General features: G+C 35.9%; 2 protein-coding genes across 3 annotated transcripts; one reads left to right on the top strand and one right to left on the bottom strand.

The window, feature by feature from the left end:
• Nucleotides 1–398: 398 nt before the first annotated feature.
• Nucleotides 399–5,260, top strand: LOC108324863 (protein DEHYDRATION-INDUCED 19 homolog 5). 2 transcript variants are annotated; one of them, XM_017557803.2, is made up of 5 exons: nucleotides 399–681; nucleotides 2,664–2,806; nucleotides 3,151–3,222; nucleotides 3,555–3,766; nucleotides 4,918–5,260. In XM_017557803.2, exons 1-5 carry the CDS (start codon nucleotides 606–608, stop codon nucleotides 5,021–5,023), a joined length of 609 nt encoding a protein of 202 aa, XP_017413292.1. In that variant the 5' UTR covers nucleotides 399–605; the 3' UTR covers nucleotides 5,024–5,260. The 2 variants fall into 2 exon arrangements, with proteins under 2 accessions (XP_017413292.1, XP_017413286.1); XM_017557797.2 differs by having other exon boundaries at nucleotides 401–681; nucleotides 4,915–5,260.
• Nucleotides 5,261–8,256: 2,996 nt separating this feature from the next.
• LOC108320144 (elongation factor Tu, chloroplastic) lies at nucleotides 8,257–10,092 on the bottom strand. Its single transcript, XM_017551491.2, has one exon. The coding sequence runs from the start codon at nucleotides 9,948–9,950 to the stop codon at nucleotides 8,511–8,513; it is 1,440 nt and encodes a 479-aa protein (XP_017406980.1). The 5' UTR covers nucleotides 9,951–10,092; the 3' UTR covers nucleotides 8,257–8,510.
• Between the last annotated feature and the right edge of the window lie 3,776 nt (nucleotides 10,093–13,868).

Below are 13,868 nucleotides of genomic sequence, written 5' to 3' on the forward strand. Positions count from 1 at the left end.
TATCTAATAAATAAATTATGAGGTTTTCACTTACTATGATCATTTTTATATGAAAATATATGATTATACCAGTATGACGAGTAGATCGTTAGAAAATTTATAATTGTTTAAATAAATTATTTTATTTAAAATTTATTTAGTAATTAAATTTAAATTTATATATATATGATTTTAAATTTTTTACTGCGGTATTACATTTATTTTTGTAATATTATGATATTACTCTCAAGTATTCATTTCGTGGAAAATTAATGAAGATGGGTCTGGTGTGTTGGGCTTTGTTGTCTTCTGATTACAAATATGCAGTTATTCAATTATTAGAAAATGAAAAAAAAAGAAGAAAAATAATGATTAAGAAATGCCAAGTGTAAGCCATAATGTTGATCTTTTTGTGTGTCGGAAAAGCATCCATTGTCAGAAGCCAAACATGAGTCAGCAAGACTTGGCAAGTTCACAAAGCCGGTGGTGATAAATAACTGATGGGAAAGCAAAGTCTTTATCTCCTTAGAGTACTTCAGACCCAACACATTTACCTCTCTCATCTCAACCCTCAACTACTTCACCAGTTCTACTGAAACACCACAATTTTTGTTTCTGCTCACATCATGGACTTCGACTTCAGGGCTAGTTTTCATTCTGTCAAACACCTTTCTGCTGTGCAAGCTGCTAGACTTCACTCTGGTACTTGATTTCTCACTTTCTATTTCCCTTTATTCTTTACTTCTTTTGTTTCTGTTTATCCTTTTTTCCTTTTTCCCTTTTTTTAAGTTCTTAGTATTCATGAACCCCACTAGCTATTCATCTTGCCTCTTGATGTGAAATCCTAAGATTTTTTCTTTAGTGGGTTGAACTGGGGGAAAGCATTTGGGTTGGAATTATGTAGTCTGATTTTTTATTTTTTCCTTTATGGCACTTTTTGATGAATTGGATATAAAGTCTCATTTCTTGGTATGTGTGATTTTTGGGTAACCGTGTGAACGCGTTTATTTGTTTACATTTGATTTCGATATTCTGTCAGGCTTTCCTTGTGGCAAAGACGTGTACGTGTAATTAGAATTTGTGTTTCAGTTTGCTTAGGCTACTGTCATAATTTTTCAGAAGCATATCTTCATTTTGTGACTGAATTTGAAGTGATTCACTACGCTCTAAGCCGTAGTGTGCATTAACTTCTAGTTTATTATGAAAGCCTTTAAGTTGTAAAACCCCTAGGTTTTAAGACTTTTCTAAGGCAGGAATGATAGCTTTACAGGTGCTCACGAAGAAGGTAGATAAGAGTGCCTATGGAAGAGTTGAGAATTTTAATTTGTGGCATGTAATATTTTTTCTAATGTTAATTTCGATGCCGATGAAAATGACACCACCCATGTCTTTTGTGCGTACAAATCATTAACTGGTCTTAAAGTGTCAATTTTCTTTTCCTACTTTAGACATATGAACTCTACGTTCTGTTATCAGAAGAGCAATTTGATCAGAAGATTAAAAAGCTCAACAAAGTTTCCATTGAGCTTCCATGTGCGTATATTACTATAACATGCGTTAAATGTGGTTTACTCTGAGACCCCTTCCTATATAACTATCAGTCTAGCATCTTCAATCTTACAACCTAGCAGGATTTCTTTCTTATGATGATGATGATGGAAAAAGCTAATGAATTGGAGGCTGGTCGATGTGTAAGTCGTAAGGATGAAAAATTACACTGAAATGAAAAGCCATTAACACAATAGACTGTCTGAGGCTGATTTCGTTGCTGCATATCCTGCATAGGCTCAGTCTGGGACTGGTCCCAACCATGAAGTATTTCAAGTGTATGACTTCGGAGTTGTTATATTTCAAGTATGAATAAGAGTTCCACGTTAAGTAGAAATGAATAAATTGACATGAGAAAACCTATTTTACTTGTTGAGGTAAGGTTTTGGGTTAAACGTGATATTGACTGAAGACTTGTTGGTGATGATCTCTCAGTATTTCTCCCTCTTGAATTTTCCAACTGGGGCAGGTTTGTTAGTGTTGAGAAAGACCAAAATATGACCTTATTTTTCTTTTTCTAGGTTAAGCATACAAAAAGCCTTAGCATGTAGTAAGGGAATGTATTATAATGATGAGACTTACAACTGACCTATCAATGATTGACTATCATCAATTATCAAACTCGACCTTTACTTCAATTTTGTTTGATCCTACTAGTCATACATTAATTGCACTGATATATATTTGTATCCCTTTTCTTTTGGGATTGATTGGACTCTTGGAACGCAAGTTAAAAAATTTCCATAACTGTTTAAATAAGCCAGATTTATGGGAAACCGCTTGTATCAATTGTCATGTAAATGACTGAAGTGTACGTACAACATAGGTTTACGCTTAATGATTTGATGTTAGGTAATTTAGGTCTGAATATTTGATTATATGGCAAAGTTTTCATTGACGCTCAGACCAGGTATTGGCATGTGCCTGGAAGTTAGAAAAGAGCATAATTGAGTTCTACTTGTGCTTATCGTTCTTGTTTGATATTTGGGAGCTTGTGAAGTTAGCGTATTATGTGCTGTTCATTCATTTTCCTATTGCTTTTATCTTGAGATATTGAGATGCTCCTTCTATAACATGCCCTGTGAAGTTTTTGTACTTGTCCTAGAAATAACTCACTGACCCCTTTTAAAATACAGATAACTATTCAGTGATCCATTACACGGATGTGGATAATGACGGCCTGTGCAATTTCCGATGTCCTTTTTGTGATTTTGAAATTGAAGTTCCTCTACTCTGCACCAATTTGGAAGAGGATCATTGCTATGCCCTACAAAATGTGGTATGCCTTTTATGTTTCTTTAAATTTCTGTTTAGCAGAAAGTACCTCTAAGTGCTAACATGATTACAATTTCGTTGTAAATTCGTTTCACTTTCCTTGATTACTTAGTATCTGTCCAAGCACTTTATTATAGATTATAAATGTAGTTATATACATCTAAACAGAAAATTTAAGTGTCTGCTTGATACCGTACAACACTGTCCTGATCTGGATCAAGAAGATAAAGGATCCAGGGATCCAGCAAGCATTATATTTAACAACTGGGAAAAGTGAAACAGGGACATGTCTGTTTATTTAGGTAAGTAAATCATGATTGAAAACTCTGCTTCAATTTCTTTTATCAGGTTTGTCCCGTGTGTGAAGAAAATTTAGGGAAGGATTCAATCGTGCAATTTACACATTCAAACTCTCGAAAGGTACATATGCTTTACTTATCTCAAATGTGTTGTGTTCTAAAATGTAATCTAGCACATGTTTGGTATTATGAGCGTAACACTCTAGACAGGTATTACCGTCCTTAAATATATGAAAAGCAGAGTTAAAATAAAAATTCAATATACTATCAGACCATAACTTCTCAATATTGAGCACAATGAAGCATTATAGTTCTTAACGTAGAAAGACTAATGTCTCGCATCCTTTTTTGGTTTCTCATTATTAGGAAAGACTATTTATTTTAGCTTATGTTATAACTAGGATTTGATTTTTGTCTAACTCAATTGAATATATTGATTTTTTTTATCTGAAGTGGGCGTGGAAGCCTGAGAAATCTAGCATCTGGTCTGGTAACGCAGCAATGCTAGGTAAGAAGCTGGCTACCAGGGGGAACAAACAAGAATCAATAACTGATCCACTTTTGACACCATTCATCTGCAACCCTGTTCCAAACTTAAACAATCTCCATCCAGATGAAAACTCCAGCTCCAGCAGCAAGGATATAAACATTCCTGATGCAAAAAGGTATACTTCTTTTTCCATCAAAGTAAGTAGCACTGTAAATTTTGTAAAGCATGAGAAAACTAGTACAGAGTGCATGACATATAAAATTATTTCTTCCAAAACAAACTTTGTTAGTTGTAATAAATGATAGTTCATTATTACCAGGAGCAGCTCAGTTTACACTTTTTTCTCAGGACATGATGATCCTCACTGCCTCAAGATTTTTTGTGTGTTTTCTATTATTTAGAACAGATATGTTTGCCACAATACTAAATTTCAATGCATAGAATAAAAGCTACTCTCAGACAACGTGCTCTGTTGCGTAATCAAATGTTAACTGATTTTGTTTGTTTGGTTTGGACTGAAATTAATGAAGTTGATCAGTTACAGATTAATTAGAATGCTGGCTAATGATACTGTTACTAATGATGTATAACTCAGCAACTCATGGTTGCAGAACTTGAATTTTACATTGCAATAAAATAATTAATTAAGATAGTCATTGCACAATCAGATTATTCCCACTTAAATAGCTTGTGTTTTTTTTACTAAGGATGATTGAGATGTTTTCTCTCAAGTTTTGGCTTTAATTTTGTATTAGCATGCTACTTTGACGCTAATTTTTACATTCTCGGCTTTAAGGAAAATTTAGAAGAATTTGTTGTCTCTGTCAAAAAGATTCAATGTTTAGTTTTGTTAAGTTGTGTCATGCCCTAAGTCAGGATTGACTATATGACACACGTGCGGAAATATCTGTATGCTTTTCACATTTCCCGATTAATACCAAATTCTTTAGTACAGTCCAATATTTTACATTAAATATTTCTAGTATACTTTGCATATTATAAATGGTTTTCTGAATAAAAAATATATAAATGGTTTTAAGTGTCAGAACCACCCTGAGGAAACTAATCGAGTCAGACTCCAGTCCTGACGTAAGCTTGTGATTGAATCTTTTCAGATTTTTCCATGCATTCGTCCAATCCTTACCAAATAACTTACGTAGAAAATTTATTGAAAATGTTCTCATTTTACTACATTATGCCTTCTTGCTTTGTAATAAGTAGCAATCTTGTATTCTGGTTATAGAAAGAGGAAGAGAGAAGGGTTGTGAAAAGTCTCCCCTTAAATCCAATGCTGAAATATTGTTTATGGCTCTGTTTGTGCAGCAGGTCTGGCAAAGATGAAGCAGTTGTAGGTGATGAGCAGGATCAGGAAGAGAAAAGGCTGAGGGCAGCTTTTGTTCAGCAGTTGATATTCTCAACTATATTGGAGTAAATGTGTTACCAGAATTTACGGTCACACACAGCATGGTTTGGTAGAAACTCCTTTTCAGACTGCCTCATGCTGATTCAACAGGCACTGAGTTTTATTGTGCTGTATGGGTGTAGGGGATGTGAAGTAGTCTAAGCCATAGTTATATGTATTTAACTATATTTCATATCTTTCAATTGAAGTTTGCCGTTTGGTATACTATATAAAAATTCGTCAATCTGCTTTATCTTTACCTTATCACTGTTGGTGCCAATTGATATTAGTCTGAGATTAGTTTCGCAGTTTAGTCATCTCCTAGTTACTATATCGAATGGAGAAAAGGTTAAACACTGATAGATCTAAATCAAAAACTTTCACTGCATAGGGTTATGTTGATTCTATCCATCTTGTGGACAGTTTAGGAAATAACCAAGGTTCAAGTAACGGTTGTACTATTACAAATCGTATCATCTGGTTTTTCTTTTTTATCTTTTAACATCTTAGATGGATACTGAGAAAACAAATAAATGAAACTGATGTTCAACTAAAGTTACAGAAGAAAGTCAAAATATCGAAGTGTATTTGGGCTTTATTCATTTTGAAAATCCTTTTACTTTTCAAAAAATACAAACACTCGTCTATTATTTTTAAATAGTAGTATTAAGTAACCTTGTTTTGTAAAGGGCCCCATACTCGGCTATAAATTACCTTCTTGTATCCTTGTTTCATACTTTTTATTGAATAAAATTTCTGTGTGAAATCGTGAGCTTATTCTTCTTGAAGGCCTGATACTCTCACTCATTGAGTTTGATGTAAAATCTTAAGAATTCAAGTGATGATTGTCTTTCTCACGTGTCTTGAATCAATCTCAAGTAACATGTTATTTATTTCTCATCTTACTCCCTCTTTTACTTTTCCTAATTTGAATTTTCAGTTTTTGTCATACTTATGTTCATGTATTATTGAGTCTATGACTCAAGCTTAAAGATGAGCAAACAAGAGGTTGAGCTAATTGATTCAATCATTAAACCAATTGAATTTAATGGATTGTACGTAAGAAGTCACTATGTTAAAGCCCACTCTTCCATTTCATTCATGAGGTTTGAGGTTTCATCATTTTGGGAGGTTCCAATAAGATTTTGTTCAATAATAAAAAATAATAACGAATAATGTATTGCCAATACTCTATTTTTTCACCATAGGTTAGTTAAAACAACATACACTTACGTTCAGTTTCTACTGACAAAAAATGCAATAAACACCTCTCCCATTCATGTTTTGATTTTACATTTGTTCATACCAGGCATTACAAAAGTTGTTACAAATCATATGCCAGAAACAATGACAGTTTAAATAACATGTAAATGTAGTTAGCACGTCAAACTTCTAACATTCCATGTAACATAAATAAAAGGAGGTGTGTGCTCACGTTAAAAGATCAAGTATGACACGAGATTCATATGTAAAAAATATAATTGTGTCCTTTTAGAATCTAACTGTCATTTCACTTCTGTATTTACTTCTGAGGGAAATGGAATTGGCATAAACAGAGGATGAAGAAAACTTATTTTAGAATCAGAGATCAAATAACAGAACTTGTACAACAGAAGAATTCTGTCGGTATCATCCATATATTTCTGAGACCTAGTTCTCCCCCTTTCAATTTCACTCTCATAGCAGTCCCCATTGTCTTACTTTACCTGTCTGATTTTGCTAAAAAAAACCACCATAAGTCTCCTGGATGCTGAAGACCAGACTACTACAAGTCTCCTAAGTGCAGAGCCCCTGTTTCATTGTATGAGGCGTATCTTTAGTTAGATCATTTCAGTAACCGATCGACAACAAAAGGACAGAGGCGTCATGCCATAAAAGGAGAAATTAAGTATCAAAGGGAAATTAATAGGAATTACGACGTGATTAATGGTGTCTTTTTCATAAAGAGGGCATTGCCCGGTCCTTAATCTATAAGGGTCAGTACAGATCACTATCCAATCTTATATTCCACAAGCTTGTCTCTTCTCATCAATCTATCATTCGACCAGTATTTTGCTAAGCACAGTTTGAGTTCTGCTGCAAACTCCTCTCCAAAGCCATTGAACAAAATACCTTTTAGGTATTGTTTGTTCAGTGCACCTCAGCAGATCAACGTCCAATTACATTACTCCCTGAAATAATCCATGTTATAGTTTTCTTCAAACTGGAAAGCAATTCACATGTGTTTCCCATCGTGTAAGGCTGAGATTGCCTCATCACTGATATTCAGAAACCCTCCAATGAAGGACTCAGTGTCAGTCAACAACATTCACACCATCAAAACCAACCAAGAGCCTTCCCCTCCAGTCACCCTCTAAGGTGGAACCTTTCCCCCTCAATTACCTCCCTCTCCTTCACCTAGGTATTCAAGAGACCCAGTTCTCTCCATTTCAATCCACTTCTCAATTGACTCTAACCAAGTCCTCTTATCCCCCTGTCCCGTATGAGTACAAGAACGTATTCTCTTAAAAACAAAAATCGAATCCTCATTCCCCCTGTTGTGTGTCTTGGGAGGGAGGTGATCTTGTCAACTGAACCTATTAACGTAATACATACTCAAATCCACACATATAAGTGCAAGAGAACTGAGATCGTTTACAGTTTATCTCTCATATGACAAGGAAACATCTATTGACTCTGGATATGAATGTAATCTGGATTAAGGATACATTGGTAACTACTCCGAACATAAACATGGCTTAAATCTGATAGTCTTGCCAAGATAAGTAGTTGCCTCCATTGCATATTTATTTTCAATAAAGACCTATACATTCAAAATAAATTTTCTGTAAGACTTCTACCACACAAAATGAACATGCATGAGCATCAAGTGTCTCAGGATATTGCAATACCAATTATTCTATTTCTACATATCTAATGATAAAAAAAATGGGTAACCACATTACTGTAATTGTTGCATTACAGTAGATTACTATAACTGTTACGGAAGAATTCAAGTGCGGAATGCCTCCTCAAACCCTCAACCCCTCCCAAAAAAAAACCCTAACCCATTGTAGTGGGGCTAAATAGGGAGAAGGAGTGTATTATAGTTTAAACTAAATAAGAGAAAATAACTTCCTTTTCCCTTTAACTTCAGCTCCTATAAAGGGTTAAAGAGTTCCCCTCTTACATCCAAACAAGGGAAGTGGATTCAACCTCCACCCAAATATCGAATGACTGATCAGCTTTGTAAGACAAATCTCATAATTTCAGGCAAGCAGAAATTTGTGGAATCTTGCTCAGGCAATTAATATATGAATTATGACAACAAAAAAAGATGGAAGTCAAAGCCATTGCTAATTCATTGTCCAACTTGACTAAACAACATCTAGAAACCTACAAAATATAACAAAATGGATATAACAGCAGTTGTGTAAAATGAAAAAAAACTCAATTGCACAAGCCCATCGTAGATGATAGATACTTTCTTGGCCCACAAATGTAAGAGTCGAGTAGTTGGGATGTAATCTCACACAATTTACTCAATGATAGATTGGATAACACCAGCTCCAACAGTTTTGCCTCCTTCTCTGATAGCAAACCTCATTCCTTGTTCACAAGCCACGGGGACAATAAGTTCAACCACCATCTTAACACGGTCACCGGGCATCACCATCTTGGACTCCTCATCCTTGTCATTCATAATGGAAGTTACTTTGCCAGTAACATCGGTGGTCCTCATGTAGAACTGAGGCCTGTACCCGGCGAAGAAGGGAGAATGTCTGCCACCCTCTTCCTTCTTCAAGACATAAACAATTGCAGAAAACTTGGTGTGAGGGGTAATGCTTCCAGGCTTAGACAGAACCATCCCTCTCTGAATATCAGTCTTCTGAATACCCCTAAGCAACAACCCCACATTGTCCCCAGCCAAAGCCTCGTCCAGAATCTTCTGAAACATTTCCACCCCGGTCACAGTGGTGTTCCTAGTTTCCTTCACACCAACAATATCAACCGTTTCTCCAACCTTAATGGTACCCCGCTCAACACGGCCAGTTGCCACGGTTCCACGTCCAGTGATTGTAAACACATCCTCAATGGCCAACAAAAAGGGAAGTTCAGTTTGGCGTTGAGGGATGGGAATGTAGTTATCCACAGCTTCCATGAGCTCGTAAATCTTATCAACCCATTGGTTTTCGCCGCGCTTGATGGAAGGGTTTGCCATCAAAGCTTCCAAAGCCAACAACGCAGAACCAGAAACAATGGGAACATCATCACCAGGGAATTCGTACGAAGAAAGAAGCTCACGAACCTCCAATTCTACCAACTGCAGAAGCTCTTCGTCATCGACCTGGTCCTGCTTGTTGAGAAAGACCACAATGTTGGGTACACCGACTTGTTTGGCCAAAAGTATGTGTTCTTTGGTCTGCGGCATTGGGCCGTCGGCGCCGGATACGACGAGGATGGCTCCGTCCATCTGGGCGGCGCCGGTGATCATGTTCTTGACGTAGTCGGCGTGGCCGGGGCAGTCGACGTGGGCATAGTGACGGTTCTCGGTCTCGTACTCGACGGTGGCAGTGTTGATGGTGATGCCTCGGGCGCGCTCCTCGGGGGCAGCATCGATTTCATCGTATTTCTTGGGGGCGCTGTTACCGAGGGAAGCGAGGGCCATGGTGAGGGCAGCGGTAAGGGTGGTCTTGCCGTGGTCGACATGACCGATGGTGCCGATGTTGACGTGGGGCTTCTTCCGCTCGAACTTGCCGCGGGCAGCGCGGACAGTGAAGGAGCGGCGGCGAAGGGCGGAGGGGATGGGAGAGAGATGGAGGGCAGTGGAGGGGTGGATGAAGGAGGAGGACAGGTGGGTGGTGGAGGGTGTGTGGGATTTGAGGAATAGGGAATTGGATGAGGGTGAAGGAGAGGGGTAGATATGAGGGTATGAGAGCTTTGAGGTTGCTCCTGCCGCCGCCGAAGAAATTGCCATTGGGATTGGTGGAGAGTGGGTTTCGGGTCTGGGGAAGAAGAACGGGAGTGTGAGTAAGGAGAAGAAGAGGATAGGGAAAGGGTTTCGGAATTTGTAATGCTATCTGCTGTGGATGAAAGAGGACCTCATGTTAAGTTTTATCCCTCTTTTTCCTTTTTCTCTTTAAATGTGAATGTATTATCTAGACATTTTAACGTGTATTCTGTTATACTTCAAGTCTATAAACTATTTGGTGAATTCTAATGTCATGACAAATGTTATAATTCATCATTTGAATTTAAATAATAATCAAGCCATAGCGATTAAACAATGTATACATATAAAATCTAGTCTTTAGAACAATCAATGTTTATATATTCTATGTTTTGAAATATTTTATCACTAACAATCAAATAATCATACATTTAAGAAAACAAATGTATCATGATTATATTTACCAGAGAAGAAAACTAAGATGACAAAGAAAAACATAATTTTCGTAATCTGATTTCAATCATCCACATACGTGTTAATCACTTAATCTTATTCCACATTTTAAACAAGTAACTTGACAGATACTTAAGATGGAAGTTGGCAGAAGAGTTGGCCTCGCCGTTTGCCAGATCAATAAAAAGTTGACGCCGTCCATTTTTAAGGACTAATATTACATGTTTCAATACTATGAGGACTAAAAGCCATCAAAGTTTTGAGTATGGATTAAATCAAAAAATCAGTGATACTTAAGGGACGAAAAACATATTTAACTCTATTTAAAATGTGATATGAATGAAATAGTATGAATATGAAGAAGTATGATGTGATTTGTATTATATGGATATGAACGAGTGTTCCAAGGAGGAATATCTCAGAAATGGTTATGGAATTGTAAAGTATGAATATGGTCAGACTAAGTTGTCATTCATCCTGACATTCTAATGGTCACCGAGTCTCAAGTAGAGAATGGTGGCGCATGTGGTGAGAATAGCAGGAGGCCTGGTTGCGTATAGCTTGGGGTTCCAGCTATCGGACTAAACTCATGTGTAGACTTAGGTTTCCAGCTACAGTGAGGGATGAAGGGTTAATATCGTGTGGCGGCTTGAGTTTCCAGCTATGGTAATTCTGATGATTTTCCATATTACCTTTCCACGAGTGCAAGAACGTCGTAGCTACATAATTCATACAGTCCGGACAATCAGAGTAAAGTGAATAGTCATTGCATGCATTGTTGTATGGTTATGGTTGAAAATGTATGATTGGTTGTGCATGATGGACTTATTGATTTATATCAGATTTATGTGAGTTATCTGTTTACATAGTTAATTAAATTACACTAGCTTACCCTTATTTTCCTGTCTTGTCATGTGGTCCCTTCAGTCGTCCTTGTTTTTGGAATGATCACCCTGTGGGTGTGAGCAGAAGGTGCTGATGACTCTCTGGAGCAAGTGCTGGAAGAAGAAGAAGGTAGTTTAAGAGCAAGATCGTTCGGTCTTGTATTCCTTTGGTATTAATGTAGGACCGTTTGGTCGAGATCCTTCTGGTATGACCGATCGGTAAGCTCTTTTGATGTGTAATTGTATTTGTTTTCTGTAAAGTTTTAATTTATGGTTATTATAGAATAACTATAAATTAACTTTATTCTCCTTGTAAACTGTTTTATTTTATTATAAATGTGAGGACCTCTAAGTATAGTTTATAGCTATATTTTTAGGATGTTACATTTATCTTTTTTATCAGTAATTGTGAATTTTAAATATATTATTTTGACTTAAAAATCCGTAACTACAAATGAGAGATATTTCAAAACAACTTATAGCCAAAGGAGTGCGGAACCATTATCCATGTTTAAAGTATGTTTTAATTCAGTAAACTTTTTTGGTCTTGGTATTGGGACCTGACCAATTTTCCAGTTGGGCCATTACGTCTTGAGGGCTTTTCTTTCTGCATCTCATTTTGTTGCGGTAACCATAAAATATGTAATTTCCAAATTAACTTTTATTAAAAGTATAATAAAAATTTCTATATTTATTTTATTTTTAACTATTTTGAACAAAAGGTTTAAGATTTTGGAGGATTTGGAGATGAGAGTTTCCTAGAAGAAGCAAGCATGTACACATAAAGATTGAGAGATGAAATGATGTATTATAAAACTGATGTGAATGATAGAAATGACTTCAGTTTAATTTATGGTCTCTTAGTCGCGATGCTGGTGTTTCCATCTCATGCTCGTGGTATTGTCTTTGGTGGTGTAGCTTGATGATGTCTTGTTGGTTTGGTTGAATGGTATATAGTGAAAGTGTTAGAAGTCACACATCAATTAGAAATAAGACCAAATTATAATATATAAGTGGAGTGCAAACTTCATTTTACAAACTGGTTTTGTAAGGTCTTTTTAGACTTAAAACCACTTTCTAATGAAAGGTGTAGAAATCACTTCCATATGCATTCAACTTCAAAATTAGTATCTCTACACCTATTTACTCACGAGAGAATTGAACTACCGTGGTTAAACGAATATCCATGTCCGTTGAAGGCCAAACGGATTTCCACGTTTGTTTTGGCCTTAATGATTTTTTATTTCATTTCTTTCACAACACACATATACATGAGAAACAGAAGGAGAAGAGAGGGATGAGGGTGGGTGACAGGAATGGGAAAGAGAAGGAGAAGAGAGGGGGGGGGTTGATCGTTTATATTTGGGTGTTATTGGGTTTGTTCTTGTTATTGTCTTTATGATTTGTTGCTTCTTCTACTCGGATAATAGATACTCTGCTTCAAGATTTGGATTCTTGGAACAATGACAAAGGTTTTATCGGTTGCGGATAAAAACTAGGGAACGCAGAGTTGAGTTTCTTAGAGGTGAGGGTGAAGGGTGTGATTTGTTTGATGGGGAATGGGTTTGGGATGAGAACTAACCTTTGTATCATTCAAAAGATTGCAGCTTTATGGACAAAGATTTTCGATGTTTGGAGAATGGAAGACGTGATTTATATTACACAAAGTGGAGGTGGCAGTCCAAAGGTTGCAACTTGCCAAGGTAGATTTTGATGTTTGTTTTTCAATGGTTTCAATTTATTACTTCTCAAGTTCGTTATTTTTCTCATGTCTTTCTTCAGTAATGATCGTTGGATGAAGATGGTAATTTGAAATGTTGGTCTAAGAATTTTGTTAAGAAACAAAACCATATTGTATTTCGATGTTCATGCTTAATTTTAAGTATTTAAAATATTGGAATGATAAGAGATAAAGGAGAAGAGAGGGTAGTGGTGACGGAAATGAAGAAAAAGAAGGAGAAGAGAGGGAGGGGAGGGGGTGTGTTGTGCGTGAGGGTAAAGAATCATGGTTTTTAATTAAAAGAATAAAAAGTTAAGGTAAAAGTAAAAAAAAAAAGTTAACCTGAGGATATTTTTGAAAAAAGAATAAATTGAAGAGGTGCAGGAAAAAAAGTTGTAATGGTGGAGGGAACAACTTTCTTTACTCACCACACCCAACCCAACTTTTGGATGACACCTCACAACAGATAACATTGGTGGGTTTAGCAATAAAGGAAATGAGAGAGATTAATTAAAAAAATTAAAGTCTATATTTTTTATTTTGTATATTTAGCTTATTATTAAGTCCTTTTAATTAATACAATTAAACACATGTTTTTGTTTATATATATATATATAACGTTATTTTAAAGAACAATATCATTTATAACCTAAATTTACTATTTTTTATAGGAAAATCAGTGTACAGTTTAAAAGAGATTCATGGTGCAAGCCTTTAATCTCAATCCACTCCTCCCGTAAGTCCATTTTGTACTTTTCCTTAAATGAGTTGGTCCAAAAACTTCTTATTTAATTAACTCCTAAATATTATTGTAATTTTTTTAAAAATATTTTGAACTTTAAGTGATCTTCACATATTTTATATTAGTTTTTAATTTTTATTATGAAC

This window comes from Vigna angularis, chromosome 1, assembly GCF_016808095.1.
Source record: "Vigna angularis cultivar LongXiaoDou No.4 chromosome 1, ASM1680809v1, whole genome shotgun sequence".
Classification (NCBI taxonomy): domain Eukaryota; kingdom Viridiplantae; phylum Streptophyta; class Magnoliopsida; order Fabales; family Fabaceae; genus Vigna; species Vigna angularis.